We start from the raw sequence: 22,757 nt of genomic DNA on the forward strand, positions 1-22,757 counted from the left end.
CTGTTCCCTCTCCCTATAAAGCTGCCCCAGTTTCACAGAGAATAAGGTAACTGACCCAGCTGCCAGAGACCCCTGCAACAGAGTTCCTAGCTCTATGCCTTCCACTATCCTAAACCCCTCCCACAACACAAAACAGACCAAAGCAGATAGAAATCTAGTCATCTCCATGTAAAGACTCACTTGGGATGCAGGTGAATGACGGCTGTTCCCATTGGCCATTCTCCTGGCACCTGATGACAGGGGAGTGGCGCTGGGTGAACCCTTCTTGGCACCAGTACCGGATGACAGAGTTGATTTCGTAACGCTGCTTTGGTTTGCCAAATATTTGGGCATCTGCCACCTCTGGGGGTTGGCTGCAAAACACTGGATACAAGGTAAACAGGGTCAACATCTACTAGTATATTCTCAATCATGTGCTGCCCCAGCAAATTAGCAAAGGTTAGAACAAATGATACGCTCAAAATGAGAGAGTTTGAGGTATGAACTTCTCCAATTAGGACCTTTCAGACTGAGCCTGGTTAGAAGGTCAGATTCAGATTAGATGGCAAGATGAGACAGCCTTCAAGGAGGATTGGAAAATGTTTGTAGATTACTTAAAAAACTATTGTAAACATGCTAAAACACTAGCAGGTTTGGAGTAAGTAAAGCTGTAAAAGCTATACAGTACTGAAAATAAGGTGGAGGAAAGAAGATATAGATTAATTATAATATGCAGCAGCAATAGATAATCAGAGGGGACCATGGGAGGGTGGAGGGGAAGTCAAATACTGTGTGAATGTAAATGGGAAAATGTCAGATTAATTGTAAATTTGGAAATTCTATAAATTAAATAAAAAAGAAACTCAGATTCAGCTTGCCTTTCATGCCAATGCCACCAATTTTTCTGGTGCCTGGGACACAATAGCATGTGCTATCCCAATAGGTTGGCAAATATTAGAATCACTCAAAATGAGGGAGTTTCGAAGACAAACTTCCCCAGTTCAGAACTTCCAGGCTATTAAAAAACTGAGCCTGGACTTGTTTAAAGTTTGGATTCAGCTTGCAATTAATGTCACAGCAAAGCAACACACCCTTTTTCATTAGTGTCTGGCAGGGCTGACCTGCTCATGAGGCAAGGTGTTGGTTCTTTTCTTTTATCACTTTCAAAAGATGCTTAGGTTTCCACAGTGGTGGTAGTCATCCCCTACCTGTTTGCACCCAGGTATGCAGCCTCTGAACAGGGAGGTTCAATTTAAGCATTATGACTAATAGACACTGATGGCCTTAATCTCCATCGGCATGTCCAAAATGCTTTTGTCAAAGTTATCGTCAAATATTATCACATCCAAAAGTGAGTTACATATGCACATATATTTAGAATATGTCAACCTGGTTTTAAAAGAACTAATACTGCCTATTTCTGAGATATTTCCACCTTCACACAAACTGGCACCACATATTTAGGATAAAAAGGTAAAGGGCCCTTGACCATTATGTCCAGTCGTGGCCAACTCTGGGGTTGCGGCGCTCATCTCGCTTTATTGGCCGAGGGAGCCGGCATACAGCTTCCGGGTCATGTGGCCAGCATGACTAAGCCACTTCTGGAGAACCAGAGCAGCACACGGAAACGCCATTTACCTTCCCGCCAGAGCGGTACCTATTTATCTACTTGTACTTTGACGTGCTTTCAAACTGCTAGGTTGGCAGGAGCAGGGACCGAGCAACAGGAGCTCACTCCGTTGCGGGGATTCGAACTGCTGACCTTCTGATCAGCAAGTCCTAGGCTCTGTGGTTTAACCCACAGTGTCACCCATGTCCTTATTTAGGACACCTACCCACAAAAGCAGAAGTGACTTTTTTTTCAACACAGCTCTGAGCACTGTATGCATGCTATTTTTTTTATTTTTATTTTTGCAAACTTAAGATAAATTGCAGTCATGATACCTGATCAAAAATGGCAGCCGTCTCTGCAAGCTGTATAATACAGATCATTGCTTATGCAACACAGCTGGCACTTATTTCTGCCCCCTGCCCAGGGGTCAGATGATAACATTTTGAAAACTGCTGCCTGTTGGGGATCATTATCTGCAACTATATATTGTTTCCCACTTTTCAAGTTCAAAAACATGAACGACAAACGTCACAAGTCTCGGTGGGCCTTTGGTCTTGGACTAGAGCGACAATTCTGAGTCAAAGGCCCCAGCTGGGAAGCCCCAGAGCTCAAGGCTTACCCAGCCCCATTTTGCAGGTATAGGACAGGTGGTAGTTACAAGGCACGTCACTCCACTTCCCTTCGTCATGCCAAACAATCACGACACAGTTCTCTCCAGACAGGAAATAGCTGTCAGGCTGCCCAGGATGCCAGTTCTCATAAAGCTACCCAAGAGAGAAAGAAAAGAGAGAGAGAGTCACTAAATGACAGCAAGCATGAACAGTGTCCCTGTTCCAGACCAGTGGCATCTTCCAAAAAGGAGCCAAGTTTAATCTCCGATAGCAAGTCCAGGTAGGATTGGGATCCTGGAACGGTACTGCCAGTCAGTGCAGGCAATACTGAGCTTGATAGTCTGGTCTAAGGCAATTTCCTATGCTGTTCCTACAACCCACCTTTCTCAGAATAATTAGGCACTGGTCTGCATGTAACAAAAGCCTTTGTTTTTTTATTTATTTATTTTAAAGCATCTTAAAAAAAAAAATTGCGAGCATCACTTACCAGAGGACTCCCCTCTGACCACTGGAAGTCGCCTTCAATTGTCCGGTCATTCAGGCCGATCCACTGATACTCCTTGTACCTATCTAGAAGCCAACAAGATTTGAGGATGGATGAAGAAGAATGAGGCACAGAGAGACAGCAATTAGGAAACTACAGTACTTGAAGTTGTTAACGACAGCCCTGCTGTGCCATCAGATGACGCTAGGTGGCAGCCTAGGATAACGTTCCAGGGTGGGCTGCAGTGTCCTTGAGGCTTCATGGGGAAGAGATACTTACTTGAGTTTGGATTTGAAATTATAGAAACTCTCTCTTTGAAGGAAGTTGTTAGAGATGGCATGGGGAGGGCAAAAATGTCAATTCTGGTTTCTCTCCGTTTCTTAGGTTTGTTTGTTTGTTTGTTTGTTTGTTTGTTTGTTTGTTTGTTTGTTTAATAAAATTTTGTTTAATAAAATTCAGTTTCCCCACCAATCCACATTTTTTAAGAATTCATTCTGTATTGCACGGTGCTACACCACTGTAATCTTTTTCATTTTCTTTATATTGTTTAATTTTGTTTAAGTCTTCATGAAAAATTGTTGTGCAATTTAGTGCACATTTCCCCTAATGTATACTGTACACAGTTTTGTTTAATAAAATGTTTTTTTGAGGGTTATTTTCACTAGCTGATGAATTTCAATGCACACTTTCCCCTAATATACACATTTTTGTACTGCTGGATTACTGCCACATTAACTAAGCCCATGTTACTGAAACCCCTGGTGGGCATACTGTTGATGAAGTTCTGCTCTTCTGGTGTCATGATATTAGCCAGGTGCCCTCCGAGCTTCCTGCACTGGGTCTCAGCATCCTCCCAGCTTCTCCGGGTGGAGAAGTGCTTGTAACAGAACCCTTGGAAGCTGTCCCAGCCAGGCCGGCATTTTTCCAGGTCTTGGCAGAAAGAAAGGAGAGAGACAAAAATGCTTGTTAGACAGGCAATATCAACTAGCCTACTTTGCAATAAAAAGGTCGCCTGGTTAAAGGCAGCTTAGCTATACTATGTGTGAAATGTTCCATTAGATCTGCACATTCTCACATTAAATATAAATATACAGGAATCTGCAGGAAATAAGCAGTGGAATAAAGGTGTTATGGCACTCACTTATAAGAAAAACCCTCCCTCCTTCATAACGTAACAATGGCCCAAAATAAAACCTGAAGTCCAGATTTTTTAACGTTGGGCAGCTCAAAGTTGCAGGGGGTCCCCCTCTCTTGTTCCTCAATGATCTCAAATATCAGCTTCCCTGGAATGGGTGAGAGAAATGCTGTAGCCTTGCCGGTACAGGCTATTGACAGGAAGAGCATGACTCTCAAACAAAAGGCACAGACCTCTTGATTCCTGGCTTAGGTACTGTTTACTTGAGAACAGGCATACTCTTCTCCTTCCCTTTCTCACTTTGCTTTTAGTGTGGGTGCTGTGGCAAATTGTCATGCTCACATTCTAGGCCAGCGAGTGGTACCATCCTCTGGAGGGCGGTGGTACTGTGTAGGGGTCATGCTAAGAGGCAGAGGGGTGGCAGGGGGATGCTGGGGGTATAAATCACTTTGAAAAGCTGGTATCATTGGATCAAGTCGTTCTGTTTTGTTGAATTAATTAAACGAAATAGCTTTAAATGGATTTTGAATCAATGTGCAATTAATGGTTACTGTTCTGAATTCTATTGAGTTACTATCTTCCTTAGGGGAACATGCAGACTGCTATTCTGTATAATAGGGAGGTTGAGGGTACCAGGGATGGGTTTATGGAACCGGGGGGTGGGGAGCTTTGGAACCACTGCTCTAGGCTTTTGGGATAGTCAGGACTGTTTAAATCTTTAAGATAGAGAACAATGCTGTATGATACATGCTGTATGATTTACTGTCTGCTTATTTTGTAACCTTGCTGGTTGAAACAGCACCCATATACTCTGTCACTTTTATTTCATGTAATGAACAGGTCTTTCTTTATTCCTCCAGTGTGTGAACTTCTTGTGAGCATAAGGCAGGAACACATATTCATGGCGGGCACATAACTCCAGTCAAAGATCTTAAACCTCTTGGGAGCGTCCATAGACAAGTGGTTGGTGGGCACCGTGTGGGTTCAAACATATACCTTGCAGCAGACTCAGTTGTTCTACTCACCGATCTCACAAGCATCTCCTCCGTAGCCTGGTAGGCAAAGGCACCCTGTGTGGTCCCCTTCTTCAGTGCAGGTCCCTCCATTCCTACAGGGGTTTGGGATACAGTCACCTGGAAGCAAATGGCCAGGAAGAGGATACTCCAGTCAATGAAGGCAGGAACTTCACTTGCTGGGCAGAGCCATGCCCACTTAGAGGAGGGGCCTTGGCAAACCGCTTCAGGCACAACATTGCAACCATGTGCAAACCACAACCACACACACTCGCAACAGACCCACACCATACATTTAAAGCCCATCAAGCTTCCCCACATCACACTAGGATGTCCCTATTTTCATGGGAGAAATGTTGGAAGGTAGGGAATAGGATGCCGCTATTTTCATCAGAGAAATGTTGAAGAGTATGCTATCCCAGCAATAAGGCTTGAAAATAGTGTTTTTGTTTCCCCCTGCCCCCATGTTTAATCACGGTGGAATGATCTTCTGAAGAGGCCTAGCTGGGGAGGCAAGAGTTAACCTTTTCCCCTACACTGCTGCTATCTCCAACCCCCCCCCCCCCAAACACTCCTGCAATAATGTGGCTTTTAAACCTCCAATAAAAGCTTTTTTTGAAGCTTAATTGCAACAATTGATGAACAATGGGGGGTGGGGCCACAGGTAGGGAGGGGAGGCTTAACCTTTACATATTCAGTTGTGACCCCCCAAAAAAATCCTCCATCCCCCACTGAATTAGGCTTGAAAAAGGCTTTCCAATTGCTGCAATAGAAGTGTCATTTCAAGCCATTCTGCTTGCTAATCTCCTACAGGGCCAAGTTCCAGACTTTGGTGCTAAAATACTGTAGGATAACCAGCCACATATAACCAAAATGCTTAAGTGTAATTAATGCACAAAGGGGTTAATGCCAGAGAGTATTACGCCAGAGTCCTGCCACGTGTAGCTAGGTCACTCCTGTCACCATGGGAGGAAGGAAGCCAGGTATATTGTTTGCCTCAGTCTAGCATGTGCACTCCAGTCTATAAAGAGGTCTGAGCTGGTTGCTCCATGCTCAGACCACATGACTTAAGCACGCACACACAGCCACCCTTGTGTTCTTATACAAATAATTTAGGAACTTCCACCACTTTGGAACTAACATAAGTTTTACTGCCTATGTTTTTTGACTGCTGTATGGAAAAGCACATGAACCTGATTTTTGAAGAGTTTGTAAGTAAACAATTTTTACCTTACCAGACATGTGGTCTTTTTCTGTGCTGGGGGAAGTGGAAAACTTTGGACAGAACTTAGAATGACATATTTTAAAGGTCCAGCAGCTTATATTTCCATGTTTTAATTGGCTGCATATTTTGTGGTTTTAATTCTCTACTGGTGTTCTCTCAACAAACACATGTAAGGCTCTATGGTTTACTTGACAGGCTGCATTATCCTTTATTTAAATCACCTTTATATTAATAAAGTAGGTAAAGCCTATTTCAGCAAGGAGAAGGTGGGGCAGATGACCATAAGGAGAGTTTGCTGGATCAGGCCATTGAACCATCTAGTTGAACTACATGAGCATCACAGCTCTGTGAATAAGTCCTTTCTTTTGTTTGTCCTGTATCTTCCAATATTCAGCTTCGCTGGATATCCTCAAATTCTAGTGTTATGGGAGAGGGAGACAAGTATGTCTCCATCCACTTTCTCCATGCCGTTTATAATTTCATAAGCTTCTATCATGACGCCTTTCCTGTCAACATTCAGATACACTGAAGTCCCTTGGTTCTAGGAGGATAGATTCTTCAATGTCTTCAACAGGAACCTGCATGTCCAGAGGTGGTCTATCTCAGAATGCCACTTTGCTGGGGGCAAACAATGGGGGCAGAGTGTGGCTCTACTCTTCTGCTGTGGATTTCCTGGAGGTATCTGCTTGGTCACTGCAGAAAGTAGAATGCTAGGCTGGATGGTCCCACAGCCAGACTCTTCTTACACTGAAACAGTTAATATTGGTAGTGTAGAACTTATTTATTATCAATTAATTCATTAATTAATTTTGTATACTGCCTTTCATCTGTAGATCTCAGGGTGGTTCACCACTTATTGCCCAGCAACTCCAGACCAGATGGTTTGCCCCTTTGTGGCCCATCACCCTTTGCCTCCATCTTGCTGCAGCCATATGATACATTTAAAGCATCATTAAACAGTCATGGCTTCCCACAAAGAATGCTGGGCAGTGTAGTTTCTTAAGGCACCTGCCACTCTGTGTGTTGCTGCAAGCAAAACTCACCAAGAAATGACCCCCGACGTGTTGTAATTTTCCTCTTTGGAGTTTGTGACTTGGTGCAACTTTTAAAATGTTGGTGTCCATTTCATTTTACTGTATGCTACTCTTCTATTTATTTTATCCCACTGTACACATCTGGATAATGTGTTCTGTCTGCCTCTTATTCTGCTTTAATACTTCTCATTAACACTTGCAATAAAGATTTGATTCATAAAAATTGACAATTTTACTTTTTAGCATGTGTGTGTGTGTGTAAGTTTTTTTTGTGTGTGTGCGCGCTTAGCAAGAAGCTAAGACAGAAATAAACATGTGTGACTGTGTATGCATTGTTTAATCCTGCGATTTATATAAATGTTACATTTTTAGAAACATATTTTTATTAAGTTTAATACAAAAAATAAACAAATTAGATAAATAGATAAGGTGGGAAGAAGACTGGGGGACCGTGCAAAATATTTGGTGCTAGTGCCTCCTGATGACAATCCTGATGATGATTAAACTCTCTGCACCAGCTGTTTCAAGGAGGACTTTCTAAGTTTTCACCATGTTCAGAGAGCTGAGCATACAAGCCCTCTATAAAGCAGAGCACACAACCAGATATTTTCTCTTCATCTCCTGAGCTGGAGGCTAGAGAAACACAGACTTGGGCTCTCCCAGACCATTGCTATTTTGTAAGTGGGATTCAGTCACATACCAGCAAATTCAGGTGGCACAATTAAAGTGCATTTGTTACTCTAATATCTAAGTATTTATATTGGACTTTTTGCAGTAAGGAAAGTGACAAAGAAATGCAATGGGATGTGTGGGATAACAATTGCTTGGTGTGGCATCATATAACCTCCCCACCAACAAATCAGAATGAATGTGCAGTAAACAGATCATCTGAAAGTAACCTTGGAGATTTGTTGGCTATCATCATACAAGAGAAAGCAAAATTATTTGTTCCACCATTCCCATTATTCAGACACTGAATTTCCCGACAATATCCTTCTGTGAGGGCTCATAGTTTGCTGTCCCTTCCCTTAGAAAGCCCAGATTATGCCCAGCACTATCTTTAAAAAATCCTCCTATGCCAACTATACACACACACACACACACACACACACACACACAGCGCCAGTATTGGACTTAGATAGGCCAAAATGCTTCCAAATTTTTGCTTAGTCACAAAGCATGCTAAGGTGGCCTTGGGCGAGTTGCCATTACTTTAACCTAATCAACCTCCTAATGCTGTTGTGAGGATAAAAGAAGGCCACAGGCATGTCACATGCACCAAGTAGGCAGGGTGCAAGACAAGTCCTTCCATGAGGGAGAATAAGGCAAGTGCCTCAAGCAGCAAATTCTGAGGGGTGGACAGTAGCTAAAAATGTGTGCCATGTGGTCTGCCCTGCAGCCACTAAGCTAGTTTGCTGCCTTAAGGATGTGGTGGAGAACTCTGCTCCATCACCAGTGCTGAAGTAAGATTCAACTATTTGTCAGATTTTGTGCACAGGATGGGGAATGCACCATCTTGTCCTTTGCTTCAAGCGGCAAAATGGCTTGGGCCACTCCTGGCAAGGTTATCTCTAGCTTGCTTCCATAGACCACAGCGCCCAGAATTCTTTGAGAGAAAGGATGTGCTTTGAAGGTATAGTGTGTATGCAGACAATACTGAGGTAGATCGACCAATGACCATAATCAGTATGAGACAGCTTCCTATATTCACCACACACACACACTCTTCTAATATTTGTAATCATCACTCATGAGAATATGGCTCTAAGTTCAGTGCTGAGCAAGGGTTTAAGTAACGTTAGGGATATTAATTCATTAGTGTGGAGGGAAACAAATAAGCAGAGGAGCAATGTGAGGGGAAAAAACACAAGACACACACAATAGGGTACATACATCCAGCCAGATGGCCTTCTTCTAGAAAGTTTTTAATTTTTTCTCTCTTTTTTATTAGTCTCCTTGTTATGACCAGTGCTGTCCTCATTCCCGGCTTGTTTTTCATGGAAATAGTCATTAAAACACTTCATAGAAGTAGGAGAGATTTAAAGAGCATGCACTCTCTAAGACTATTTTGTTTGTTTGTTTGTTTGACAAAACATGTGCTTCTCTGGGTCTTTATACCTTTCCCAATCCAGGTGATGTGGGGGGAGAAGAAATGGGGGGTGGGAGAGACATATACAAAGAGAAAAGCGTGGCTTTGGGGGGAACATCATTAGGGTTTTAGTGGGAAAGGTCAGCCAAAATAGTGGCCAAGAGCACCAAGGCAGTGCAGGCAAAAGGGTTACCTGAAATGTTCCCACCTGATCCAAGGCTGGCACTTTCTGTGGGCAGGACAGGCAGAGGGTGGGCAGTGGTCAAGGAGGGCTCTGTGAACAGAGGGCTCATGAATGGTGAGCCTGATATGTCTCCAGAGATGACCTCGGCAAGTGAGGGGGCATCTTCTTTCTCCCCATCGTGCTCTTCGCCACCTCCAGTTGGCACTGGGCCAGCCATGGTGGTTTCCCTTTCTTCATCCGATTCTTCTGCTGACAGGTCTGGCGTGGTGCTCTCAGTGGCCTCCTCAGTCTCATGCTCCTCCCCAGGAAGTTGGGTGCTAACTGCATGTCCTGAGTCAACCACAGCCTCTTTGGGACTGGAAGTTGCAAACCCCGTGGCAACGGCAGGTGAAATCCAGGCAGACCCAGAATGCTCCTCACTCTCTTCAGACAGGCTGGCAGCTGTGGTGCTTGAGGATTCTGGGACCACCCTCTTCCACACTGCTGTCCTCTCCACAGTTGCAGCTGTTCCCGGAGGCACAGCCCCTGAAAACTCTGCATCGACTGAGTCGTCAGGATGACCAGGGACGTGGGTGCTTGTGAATCCAGGAACAAGCCCACTTTGTAGGGCTACATGCATGTGGGTCTGCTCAGCAGCTGCAGAGGAGTTTTCAGGCAGCCCCGAGTGCTCAGGCTGCTGAGGAACAATGCCAGCTTTTTCAGGATCACTGTAGCTGATATTTTGAGCCACCTGCTCTAGAGGGACAACCTTCCTTTCAGCTGCAATCTCTGAGGTGGAGGGTGATGACGATGGGTCTTTATGCAGCTCTTCAGAGTCACTTGCTGCTTGGCTTCCTCCGCCAGTGGAGAGGCTGTCAGAAGAGTCAGCTTCAGTGGTGCCTTCTCCTCCATGCTCTTGAGAGGGTGCTAGGACAGAACCTGCAGGGCCATGAAAGCCATGGGGTTCATCCTCATCCTCTGATGTGCTGAGGTCTGGGGAGGTTTGGGACCATGCCTGAGTGGTGCTTTCCACCTCATCTTCTGCTGTGGACTCAAACTCCTCTGGAGCTGCTTCTGAAGGCCCGGGCAGGTTTTGTTCTTCATCAGATTCCTCTTCTACCGGATGGCCTAGATCAAACATCTCATCTTCCTCAGTGCTCTGGGCTTCTTCTGTCTCTTCCTCTGCAAAATTGAAAGGAAGGAAATGAAATCTTCCCAAAGGTGGGAATTGTCCTTAGACACTGCACTTAGAAAGACAATTGGTTTGTAGATTTGGATCAAGATCTGAATAACAAGAAACTGACCTTGCATCTTTTGACAGTGGCAAAGTTTTGACAACTGCCAAGTTTTGGAAGACTTTTGATCTTAATTATCCAGACCATTGATATTCCAAGACTTGGCAAATTGCTCTTCTTGAAAAAGCTAAGTGTTCAAGGGCCCAAGTACTCAAGATTCCTTCCTTGCCATTTGGTCTAATTTTCCTTCATATACAAGCACAGTATCAGGTCCAAACCTCTATGCAAACGCTGGGATTTAGTACAGTTAAAGGTCTCTTTTAAATCTTTTCTGAAATGACACATTTTAATTGTTTTGCTTTAGACCATGGAACCAATGGTAATCGTGGACCACACATCCTTTCTCTCTTGGTATGTTTCATTATTGACTCAGTAATTCACATGCTTAGCTATATCCTTTATGTTCTTATTGGAAACTGCTGACAGCTTAACATATTTAAGATAATTTCTCTTTCTGTCTGTTGTTATTAAAATTCAATAAAGAAATAAATAAAAGAAAGACAACTAAACCCAGGAGGCACTTGCAGATCTATTCTAGGGTTAGGTAACCCTTGACTCTCCAGTTGTGGTTGGATTCTAACTTCCAGCAGTGAGCAGCGCCAGCAGACTACAAATTATGGGGGTTGTAGTCAACAATATCTGGATCACCCCTGGCCTAATCAACCCCTGGCCTAATCAATGGTGAGATTCAACAAGTGTCTCCCATTTCATGGTTAATGCTGTATTCACATTTGCATGTGTGGGAGAGTTTACCTCCTCTGTTTGTGTGGGCTTTTTTTTTAAAAAAAAAAGAGCACTCAAATAAGATTGGGGGGGCAGACAGGAGAGACACCATTACCAATTGCAAAATTTGAATTCTGAATTGAATGGATGAGCACAACATAAATGTCTTGGATTTGCCAGAAACTGCCAAATGCAAAATACTGCACTGCATTAGCTACCCAGCGCTGTCAGGTAGTTAACTGCCAATTCATGCCAAATATGGGCAAAAAAGTACCAAATACTGGGTGTCAGGTACTGGTGTACAATACACATTTACTTACTGACTATGGAATGAATCGTGAAATTCATTTTCCTGGAATCTCCATTTAAAAGGAACTTTGATAGGAAGGCGCAAAAGAGGGGTCTCTGTATCTGATACAGTACACTTATTTTTATTTATTATTTGTTTTAATAATTTGTATGCTGCTTAATTACAGTCATCTCAATAGAGTAAGACTAAAAATGAGTTCAAACTATAAAGTCAGAGTTCAGCTGAAAAGCTTGATAGAATAATAAAGTCTTCAGTCAGGGCCAGAAGTTCAACAGGGCCTGTCTGACTGCAACAAGAAGGGAGTTCCACAAAACTGGGCTCACAATACTGAATGTGCATCTGAGCTGTGCATCCAAGCCATGGGGCACCACTAAGAGCAACTCCTTTGAAGGCCTCTGCACTGATTGGCAGACCATCAGGGTTTCAAGCATTTCTAGCCCGACCTGGAAATGCCAAGGATTGAACCTGGGACCTTGTGCATACAAAGCAGGTGCTCTAGCACTGAGCAGCAGCTCTTCAAGGGCTGAGTTATAGGGGGTGCAAATCTCTCTCTCTCTCTTTTCTCTCCCCCTAACTTGTGTTAGCACCCAAGTTTTTGTTTCTGTCCAGATGATGTAGGGTGGATTATGCAGATTACCGTAAACAGATTGGAATCGTTTTTTGTTTATTTTTGCATAATTTATGCAGTCTGAAGAATTCAGGGGTTTTATGAGAAAAATCTGTCCCATTTATTTATAGAACTTTAATTTCGTTTGTTTTGTTTCTCACCACAGACAATCCTCAGCTCTCTGGATCAATATCACACTCTTCTCAGTGGCAGCCCCAGTTGTCCAGATGTGAGCATTGTGTTTGTACAGGGTCTACATGCATGAAGCCCAATGGGCATAGCCCACAATCTTACAGTCCATTCCTAGTAGGGGATTAAAGGGACTGACCTTCCAATTTAGAATGTAAGAAGAGCCTCTTAGATCAGGCCAATGGCCCATTTTGTCCAGCATCCTGTTCTCACAGTGGCCAATCAGATGCCTGTGGGAATCCCACAAGTGGGATCAGAGCACAAGAGCACTCCCTCTCCCCTCTTGTGGCTTCCAGTAACTGGTATCCAGAAGCATTACTGCCTCCAAACTGTGGAGGCGGAGCATAGTGAACATGGCTAGTAGCCACTATCCCAAATGAATTTGTCTAATCTGATGGCCATCCAAGTTGGTGGCCATCACTGCGTCCGATGGGAGCAAACTCCATTTGCACAGTTTTATAAATTTCTAATAGTATATCACCTATAACTCACCTTTTCTCTAGATAACAAATCAAAACACTGCAACCTCTCCTCATAGGGGAGTCACTCCATTTTAGTTGCCCTTTTCTGAACCTCTTCCCAGAGAAGTTTCCTTCTTACCCAAAGGGTTATCTAGCCGAACCCTCTGCAATGCAGGAATCACAGCTGCTCAACCCTTTATGATCCTCAGACCTTTCTTCTCTTCACCTACCATGCCTGTGTCTCCCTGGGCAACCTCCATCTCTTTCTTTTCCCCCTTCCTCATCTCTCTGTCCTGGACTGAAAGCACAGCTACCTGGGCCTGCCTCAGGCCCTTGTGGGGCTGTCTCTTCAGGGGCACTGCTGGGCTTTTGCTGCTGAGCCTCAAGGTTGTCCTGCAAAAGGGGCACGGAATAAATGGCCCCTCTGGATTCCTTCGCCACCTCGCGCTCCGCTTTGGGCAGCCGCAGCTCTTCCATCTTTTCTGTCACAGTCACAATCTCCTTGCTGCCCTCTGCCTCGGGGACTGGAGAATCAGAAAAAGGGCTTGTCTCTTCTGTGGGCAGAAAGAAAGGGGGTGTTACTGCCTCTGGGGGTACTTCAGAAACATCGTTTCAAAGCAGCCTGGGCAGGAATGCTGAGCTTACTCACATAGGGGTAGGCAAGACAGGGCAGGGTTTCGCTGTTTGAGGCAAAGGACCAAGATGGCACTTCCCCCTGGTTCTGTGTACAGAAGACAACCAGACTGGCAGCTGAAGAATACTGGTAATGAGCATTTCCCCTCACGCATGAGTGAGGGCAGCAGGCTAGTTTGTGGAGAGGGGGAGCCCACTGCTGCCCTTGTAGAAACTGCCACCTGAGGCAGTTGCCTCACCCAGCTGGCCCTAAAGTCATGTTTGTTTATTGACACATCTGCCCATGTTGAAAAGGGGTTCTGGGTTATGTCATACCACGGCATGGGTACACAGCAGGAAATTAGCAGAACCCTTCCCTCTCCATGCGCCAATGACTGGCATAGAGAGGGAAGGTTGAGAGGTTCAGCCCCCACTTCCCCGCATGCTCCTTCTAATAACAAAAATGAACTTAGGTGGCTTTAAAAGTGGGTGAGAGAAATTCATGGTGGGCAGGTTTACCAATGGCAATAGCTTTGGCAACTACTTCCTACCAGCAGGATCAGAGGCACCAGGCCTCACTAGTTACTGGGGGTCAAGGTAGGAGGGCTAGTTCTGCATCCTCCCCAAAAAAGGATGTGTCGCATCAAAAGAAAAGAGGGCATGGATTTGCATAAAATGTGCACATGGTGATTTATTTGTATAGAGTCAAATTTAGAAATAATTGCTGTAATTTAAACAGAAACGCAACACATCTCAGCACAGTGGGGAAGACACAAGGTGGCTTTTGGGCTGGCTCAGACCTTTGACTCTGGATGAGCTCCCATAACCATCTCTTTTTGGTGGCTTCTTATTTTTAACTCAGACTTGGGATGGACAGTCCTCTATTTGAAAATAGGACACATGAGCCACCCTGACAGCAAGAGAGGGCAGCTGTGTTTATGAACTTCCCAGAGGCATCTGAATGGCAGGGCAGGTCAAGTGAAAAGGTGTACAGAGCACCTTTAACACTTGTAGAGAAGCAGCGATTTCAGCATGTGCGCTGTGGAAAATTGAATTCTGGATCAGCTAGAGCTACTGGTTGGCTACAGAAGGGCTCTTCTTGAGGAATTCAGGTGTTCTTAACAGTGAACCCGTTTTAGACATGAATGGGGCAGATCACTCAGCCACAAAGCTCAGAGTGACCTGGGATCAGTAACTACATCTCAATGTAACCTACCGCACAGGGTTGTTGTGGACATTCAGTTTTAGACTCTGGAGGAATTTAACCACTACAGTAGTGATGGGGGGGGGGGCTTTAGATAGTGATCTGTATTATCCTCCTGCCCAGATCAGTCCACCCCTGCAAATGGTAGGGGTGGGGGTTGAAAGAAAGTCAAATGACACTTAGGTGAGGAGTTTGTATCTCCAAATTTGCCAGACTGCAACTCCTGTCATCCTTTTGACTGTGTTATGGGGATTGGTGATGGAAATGGGGATGTATTTGACTTGGAAGATGGAGATTGGCAGAGAAGGGAAGGGAAGTGAGTAATGACAGTGTCCAAAGGGAATTATTCTAGTTTTACTCAGCTATAAATTCCATGGTGTCCATGGGATTTACTCTGTAAGAAGTATGTTTAGGATGACGGCATCAGTTATTCATTATGCTGTTGCAGTCTGTTTATGGGCGTGGGTTTGCGGCAAGAACAGAGTTGACATTTTCAATGAAAATTCAGGGACCTATATGTGCAAATGGCCGTGCCAGTGATGGTGCCTCCAACATCATCTCCCCATTCTCCCCTCTCTTTCCTGCACTCAAATATGACTGGGGGGGGCACGCTGCTGCTTGCAGGTGGAAAACCCCCAGGGTGTATGCTTCTCCATGTCTGAGGGCTTTCCACCTGCCTTCCCTTTTTTGCATTTTGAAACCAAGCCACAAGGGCATCACACACATTTTGAATGCAGCTGCTTGCACATTTTGAACATGGAGCTGCATGTGCTTTGCCCTATTGGCAAAAGACATAGGCAAGCCAGACTGCATTCTGAGGTCTCTTCCAGACAAAGGTTGCAAGTAGGTTGAACAGCACCCACTGTTTGTTTGTTTGTTTGTTTGTTTGTTTGTTTGTTTATTGAGCATTCATTCTGATTTGTTTGTGCAAAGTTTAGTGGATGGCATTTCAATTTGGTATCATGTCAAGCAATTGTTCTGATTTGCCAAAATGCATCTGTTGAAAATGCATTTGTTTGAAATTGGTTCAAATTTCAGATTGGTTGAAATGCATGTAAACTCCCATGTCAAGCATTCATTCTGATTTGTTTGTGGGGAGGCTAGACAACATTGCCTCAAGCAATTGTTATTCCTCACGCACACACTTTCCAGTGCATTTTCCTGTCACTTTCCTTCCACCTCAAGAAATTAGGACTTTAGGGGGGCAGTGTGGGGAGGACCAGGTTTGTTGTGCAAGAGTGTCAAATCCACAATAAGGAATGTGTTGATAATGCAATGTTGTCAGTATTTGACTGAATCCCACCTGCAACATGGGAGCAGTCTAAAGGGACAGTGCCTTCTGTGAGGGCCCAGACTTCTGCTTAGTGGTACCACTATAACAAAACTTTTCCAAGGACCCTGCAGGAATTAAATCACATAAAATATTAGCAAACTAGAGGCTCATCCACACGTACCTCTGCTATGTGCTTTCTAGGCACAGGTCCGGGCTTTCCAGGTCGTGTGCGAGCAATTTTTCTTTGTCCCAACACTTGCCCTAGGAAAACTCATGTTTTACTGCAGAATTGGAGCAAACAACAATCTGCAGCAAACCCATTTGGCGTTTGCGGTGATTCAGCAGTAAAACGTGGGTTTTCTCGGGGAAAGCACCAAGACAAAAGGAAAAACCACCCAGAAACAGACCTGGAAAGAGTGGACCTCTGCGTAGAATGCACGGAGCACAGGTGAGTGTGGATAAGCCCTAGAAGTAATTGTTCTAGTGAATAGAGTTGCCACCTTTCCCCCACTGGCTCTGCTCTTGTGCTTTTGACAGGAGCCTCTAACACAGAGAAATTTAGCAGGTGTATCTCTTCCTAGCAAATGATTGGAAAAGTTTCACGGACTTAATTTATCTTGTGTTTTGACCTCCAGGTGAGCAAGGTGGCAATCCTACTCAGAGTTTAGCCATACCAGAAGGATTGTTACCTCTAAAGCAATACACGTCATATTTGCTTTGGGGATCTGGAAATCCAGTCTGGTTGCGAAAGAGGAAGATGGTTTTGACTCCTGAGACGTTTCCTCCACACTTCTCCCGTGGGGTGACGATGGGGTACCGCACACTTCCGTCTGCCAGCCAGCCAGGGTTGCAGTGGTCCAGACCTTCATTCCATGCTGCATACAGCTGGCCTGTCGTGGCAATCTCCACTCCCAGAGACTTACACTCAGCTCTGGCCTCCTCCCAAGTGAATTTCTCTGGAGAGCTCACCACAAACAGCTCTCCTGCAACCAGAGACAAGTTGGGCATCAGTGTTTAAAGAGATAACAACAAAACATGCTTTGGCTTGAATTAAAAGAAGCATATTTACTTATCTGTTAAAACAGCAGTGGCTAATCTGTGGCTCTCCAGGTGTACTATTTATTTAATCACATTTATAAATTGTTTTTAATATTTGATTAATATTTCAAAATATTTGATTAATATTTCAAAAAGCTCCAAGCAGCCTAAGTTGTTACAAAGTATGTGTTATTCGACTTTCATCTCCCATCAGCCCCTGCAGCCAGCGTGGCCAATAGGGATGTTGGGGGGCAATAGGTTCCTCACCCCATTTTAAAATGCTTAAGAAACATCCCAGCCAGGCAAAAGTACTTGAGGAGGATGCAGAGCAGGACCAGTGAGAGGTGTGGCCTGGGGAGGGTCCAAGGAAGAGTCCCAAGAACTGGACACAGATGCCTGGAAGGTTGTATCTGGCCTCTTGCCCTGAGGTTCCCCACTCCTATACTAGATAGTAAATTAATGTTACGTAAGGGCTTTCTGAAGCTTGTTATCTGGGGAGAAGCACTTAGGTACTGCTCCTTGGTGTGAGAAGAGGGGGCTTCTTCCTTCAGTTCAGGTGGCAGGCAAGGCAGTGACATGGGACACGGCATTCTTGGGGTGGCACCCTCTTAATGGGACTCCCTCCTCGAGATTATGTGTGTTTTGGTGACAGATGCAGATGACTGGTATTGCACCTTTTAATAATGTACTTAGGTTTATTTTACAAGACATTATATAGTATGCTCTGTTGTTGTTTTAAATTTTTATCATTAAATTCTTACAACATTGTAAAACTTAAAATAAAACATCCCGCCCTGGCCCATAAGATAAAATTTAGGCAATACATCAGAAATGGCATCCAAATTGGATAGTAAGTGCCTGTCTCATTCAACCATTTGCAGAGAAGGCAATGTACACTTTATGCTAACCAGAAAGTTTCATTTTGTGAACTGAGTCCTCCGTTTTCATTTCCAGCCATGTACATAATAAAGCTGGACCAATCTATTGTGAAAGCATCCTTATGTTTCAAATCTTGTGCCAGTTTTATTTTATTTGCCAATTTTTCCACAGGTGCTATTTGCCATTGTACCAGTTTCCCAAAGAAGCACCCTCCAGTTTTTTCCAGTACCTCATTATTACAAGCCTGGCTGCTAGTAAAATATATCTTATTTGGATTAGGTTAATGTTACGTCTTGTAAAACGATTGAGCTGAGCCAGCTTTGGACATTTATAAGTGTTTTGTCCAGTAATTACTTTTATTTCAACAAATTCTTCTTCTCAGAACTGAGCCACTTTCCTATATGCCCACCACACATTCCACAGCCTCTCCAGCAATTCAGTGAATATGAGGAGATAATATGGAATCTTCAACCGATCCAGACTTGAGACTCACCTCTGACTCCCAAGCTGCAGCATTAGTCCCACTTTCATTTTCTCATTTTTGATTTATACTTAATAGTGACAACAACAACAACAACAATTGTTACATATACCCCGCCCATCTGACTGCATTGCCCCAGCCACTCTGGGTGGCTTCCAACAGAATATAAAAAACATAATGAAGCATCAGACATTAACAACTTAATTTTATTTCACCCTAAAATGGCAATTCAGAGAGCAACATACCTACTGTTCCTCAGCATTACAATGAAATGAAAACTAGTCCTGCAATGGGGCAGGAGAAAGGCATGAGCATGTAGCTGGCCAGAAATATGTATCTTATTTTTAAAATGTCATGTGCCTTTCTCTTGCCCCATTGCAGCACTCATGGAAACTGATAAAACAAGCATTTCATCAGAAGAATGCCTCCTTGTCAAGAAACACATGTAGTGCTCCTTTGGTCTGGTCAGTCTAAACTGGAATCATGGAAGCAACAGCTTTGCAACAAGCTACCTCGTGTGGCAATGCAACTCACCTGTGGGACTCATCACACTGGTTGAAGATCTATGGGCTAAATGCATAGGCATGAGATATATTTTGCAATATTTTAAGTGGTATGTCATTTGTTGAGATTGAGAGAGACTAAAAAGGGAAATTCTGCTCAAGGAAGTCCAGAGCTCTTCACTGATAGTAACCTGCAATGTTGTGGTAGTATGCTGTGTTGTAAGCTCTGATCTGGAGAAAGGGGTGGGGTATAAAACACCGACATGAATGAGTAAGTGTCCGGTTGATGGGCTGTATTTGATGGAATGGATCACAAGTTCAGCAGGCAATGCAATAGTTAGCTACTCTATACATCCCACAGCAAAGGGCAACATGAAGACTCTGATTTCAAAGGGCAAGGATATTTTGTCAATCTAACTCACCATACAGTTCTTCAGCGTAGCAATAGACATCATACATGTCTTCTGGGTCCACTACCCCATAGTTACGGACACCTGGAAACCCATCCATGTCTCCGTAACAGGCTTCACGAGGGGTCTGTATGGGGTACCTGAAGATAAGAACAGTGTTCAGTATCATAGCCCCAGACTAGGACAAATCAGAGCCCTCCACCAATGGCAGATTGGGGAAAGAGATGGAACTACTCACTGGAATGTTCCACATACAGCTGCTGTCACTGGGGCCCCTCAAGGGGACCCCTCTGTCATCAGACTCTGAGGACTGGTTCAGAGACTCCTCAAGAGTCAGAAGGGTCAGTAGAGATATCCCCACAGCTTGTAATTCCAGGGCTTAGAAGGAGCCAATGGCTAAATAGGAAGGCACCACTCAGGCAGGATGGCTATGGCCCAAACCTGAGGCCTAGGGAATGTCACAGGGAACAGCCCTGGTGATGCCATTAAGTATGACACATTTAAGCATTAACTGCAGTTGCTGAGAGCATACCATTCAACTTTGCATTAATAATGGCATATGCTAACTTATATTTATATACACCTCTGGGAAATTAAGGTGGTAGGTGGGTGGGGTCTCCTTAGTGCTGAGCTTTACGGTATGCCTTGCTGCTCTATAAGCGATGTAAAGCACTTAAAAAAAAAAAAAAAAGGTTTAGCTTTTTAGAAAGGTGGGGAGGATATGAGCCCCTAGGACACTTCCTAAGATTACCCCTGGTCAAAGTTTCCATTAGAATGGACATGCACAATTTCATGAAGGGAACCAGGAACCATAGGACATCTGGCTTCTCGTGGTTCTTTATTTCCCAAGAAAGGCCATTAGCATCCAGGGGCACCACGATCTTAAACTTCCCATGGCTCCTCAAAGCAGCTCTCCCATGAGCCACCCCCACCCCATTACTACCAGGTAACATGTGGAAAAGAAAAGTGATGGGGTGGCGGGTTCTCCAGTTGGACTGCATGCCCCCTTGTGGTCCCAGTGAGCCCACTGGGAATGTGAGGTTTTGAACAGGTTCTTCCTAATAAATTATTTCTTTTCAAAATGAATAGTTTCCACTGACCCCATTTCAAACAGAGCTGCAGGGAGTTTGAATTTCACTTATGCAATGCCTACAGAAAAAGTGGGAGGGATATTCCACAATGTCAGTGCTGGTTTCATAATGTGTGTAGCCCTTAGTCAATACTGAAAGAGCCTGGCTGCTGGATCAGGCCAAAGGCCCAGGTAGTCCAACCTCCTGTTCACAAGCAGTACATCATAAGCACAATGGCCACCTTCTGGCTCTATTCCCCCGCAACTGCTATGCAGAGAGAGACGCTGTGCCTCTGATCCTGGAGGCAGCATAAATCTTGGGCTTTTATAGCTCCATAAAAATGTCACCATTCCTAAATTTCAAAGCTAATAAAAACAACCAGTTCTTAAAAGATGGCTTGAGAGTCACATTTTCTCATTAGCACTGCATCAAACACCCAGTTCCAAAAGAGGCCAAGCCCTCCCTATCCTGGAAAGGTTTCCACCACCTAAAAGCGACGCCACCTGCCTAACCTCTAATGCAGCCTTTGTGAGCCTGGTATCCTCCAGGTGCTTTAGACTACAGCTCCAACCACTCCCAGGTAGCATGGCCATTCAGCCTGGGGCTGATGGGATTTGCATTCCAAAATGGCTAATGGGAGTTGTAGTCTGAAACTTCTGGAGGGAAACCAGGTTGGGAAAGACTGCAGATGAAGTTCCTCTGAAGACAGGCATTTCCCAGTACTCTTTTCCCATTGCACAAAGAAATGGTACAGTATGTGTATCCATTTTTGTGCATCACAAATTACAGTGCATGAGTGTGGAATCTGCCATCTGGAGTTGGGAATCCATCATGCTGGCCTTCCTTTGATAATAAAAATAAGTGATAATGGAGGAAGGGGGTTACTAAATTAAGGATTAGGCAAATATGTGGCGGACTGGTCTCTCAATAATGATGAGCCATGAGAGCTGCATGTAGGGCCTGATTGTTCCAGGGCAGTCTACCCCTGATTACCGGATACATCTGGAGAGCACCAGGTTGGGGGAGGCTGCTCTATAGGTTGCAGAGCAGAAGATATTCTCAAATAACAGAAACATTCTATTTCCAGATTTCCAATCCATGTACGGTATGTATATGTATATGTATATGTATATGTATATGTATATGTATATGTATATGTATATGTATATGCATATGCATATGTATATGCATGCATACATACAAGGTCTCTGGCATCTTTCTATCATTTGCTGCTCGAGATAACCTTTTAACAGGAGGACTGCACTACATTTGAACATGTTTCATATAGACAATTTTGTATGGATACCTACTTAGACATGCGGAGTCCTTATATTAATTTATATTTTTAATTTGAAATAGATGTACTGGTGGTTACTGTATCCTTAATGTGAGTTGATGGTTTTATTATTATATTTCTTTATCATATCTTACTTTTTAATTATCATATCTAACTTTTTAAATAATCTTTTAAATTTGTGGATAAAAAGTTGATTAAGAAAAATACTAGAGGAAGACCTTGAAATGATAATTCATTTGTTCACAGCAGCCAGAATGGTAATCTTCCAATAGCTGCTTCTATTGATGTTTAGCTTTCTAAAATTTGGAAGACGGCTACCATGATTAAATTAACAAATTTGATCCGAGGAAGAGAAGGTAGGCATAAAAATAACAAGTTTGCAGGAGAATGAACTCCATTTATTCTCTCTTGGAATTATAATGTGAAGGTCTTAATCTCAGGGTTGTGGGTTCGAGCACCACATTCGGCAAAAAAGAGATTCCTGCTTTTCAGGTGGTTGGACACTAGATGACCCTCATGGTCCCTTCCTACTCTAAAATTCTATAATTTGATTCAGTCAATGCATATCCATTATTGGGAGCATATAACATAATTTGTAAACTATGATTTATCATTCTAAACTTAATTGTATAATGATTATTACCACAGGTGCCTTCATTCTATACCAATTCTACAAGAAAAGAAAAACTCGATATATAAAAGCCTGGCTCTTTGAACTGTAATTATTCTATATATGTACTTGAAAAATAATTTTAAATATAAAGAGGAATGTTAAAACAAAGAAAGAAAGTGGCCAGTTTGCCTGATATTCTATCCATTCATTATGTCACTAATTCACACTTTAAAATTTAACAAAGAGAGCCAGTGTGGTGGTTAAGTGTCAGACTAGGACCTGGAAGACCAGGGTTTGGATCCCCATTTGGCCATGAAGCTCACTGGGTGACCTTGGGCCAATCACTGCCTCTCAACCTAACCTACCCTGCAGGGTTCCTATAGGGATTAAATGAGGAAGAGGAGCAGGAGCACTATGTACACCACTTTGAGCTCCTTGGAGAAAAAG

General features: G+C 43.7%; 1 protein-coding gene across 15 annotated transcripts in view; it reads right to left on the minus strand.

The window, feature by feature from the left end:
* BCAN (brevican) overlaps window positions 1–22,757 on the minus strand; it is a gene marked incomplete at its 5' end in the record, with an annotated part of 47,525 nt that overhangs the window by 2,818 nt on the left and 21,950 nt on the right. For 12 of the 15 annotated variants that reach the window (XM_081175524.1, XM_081175532.1, XM_081175531.1 and 9 more), the window contains 9 exons: window positions 181–363; window positions 2,211–2,355; window positions 2,690–2,772; window positions 3,458–3,616; window positions 4,847–4,954; window positions 9,376–10,527; window positions 13,161–13,484; window positions 16,709–17,002; window positions 19,343–19,470. In XM_081175524.1, coding sequence (XP_081031650.1) covers window positions 181–363; window positions 2,211–2,355; window positions 2,690–2,772; window positions 3,458–3,616; window positions 4,847–4,954; window positions 9,376–10,527; window positions 13,161–13,484; window positions 16,709–17,002; window positions 19,343–19,470 — 2,576 coding nt within the window. The remainder of the gene's footprint in view (window positions 1–180; window positions 364–2,210; window positions 2,356–2,689; window positions 2,773–3,457; window positions 3,617–4,846; window positions 4,955–9,375; window positions 10,528–13,160; window positions 13,485–16,708; window positions 17,003–19,342; window positions 19,471–22,757) is intronic. The other 3 variants (XM_081175530.1, XM_081175528.1, XM_081175526.1) reach the window with 3 other exon arrangements.

The sequence above is a fragment of the Podarcis bocagei genome (genome assembly GCF_964188305.1).
Source record: "Podarcis bocagei genome assembly, chromosome: 16".
Classification (NCBI taxonomy): Eukaryota; Metazoa; Chordata; class Lepidosauria; order Squamata; family Lacertidae; genus Podarcis; species Podarcis bocagei.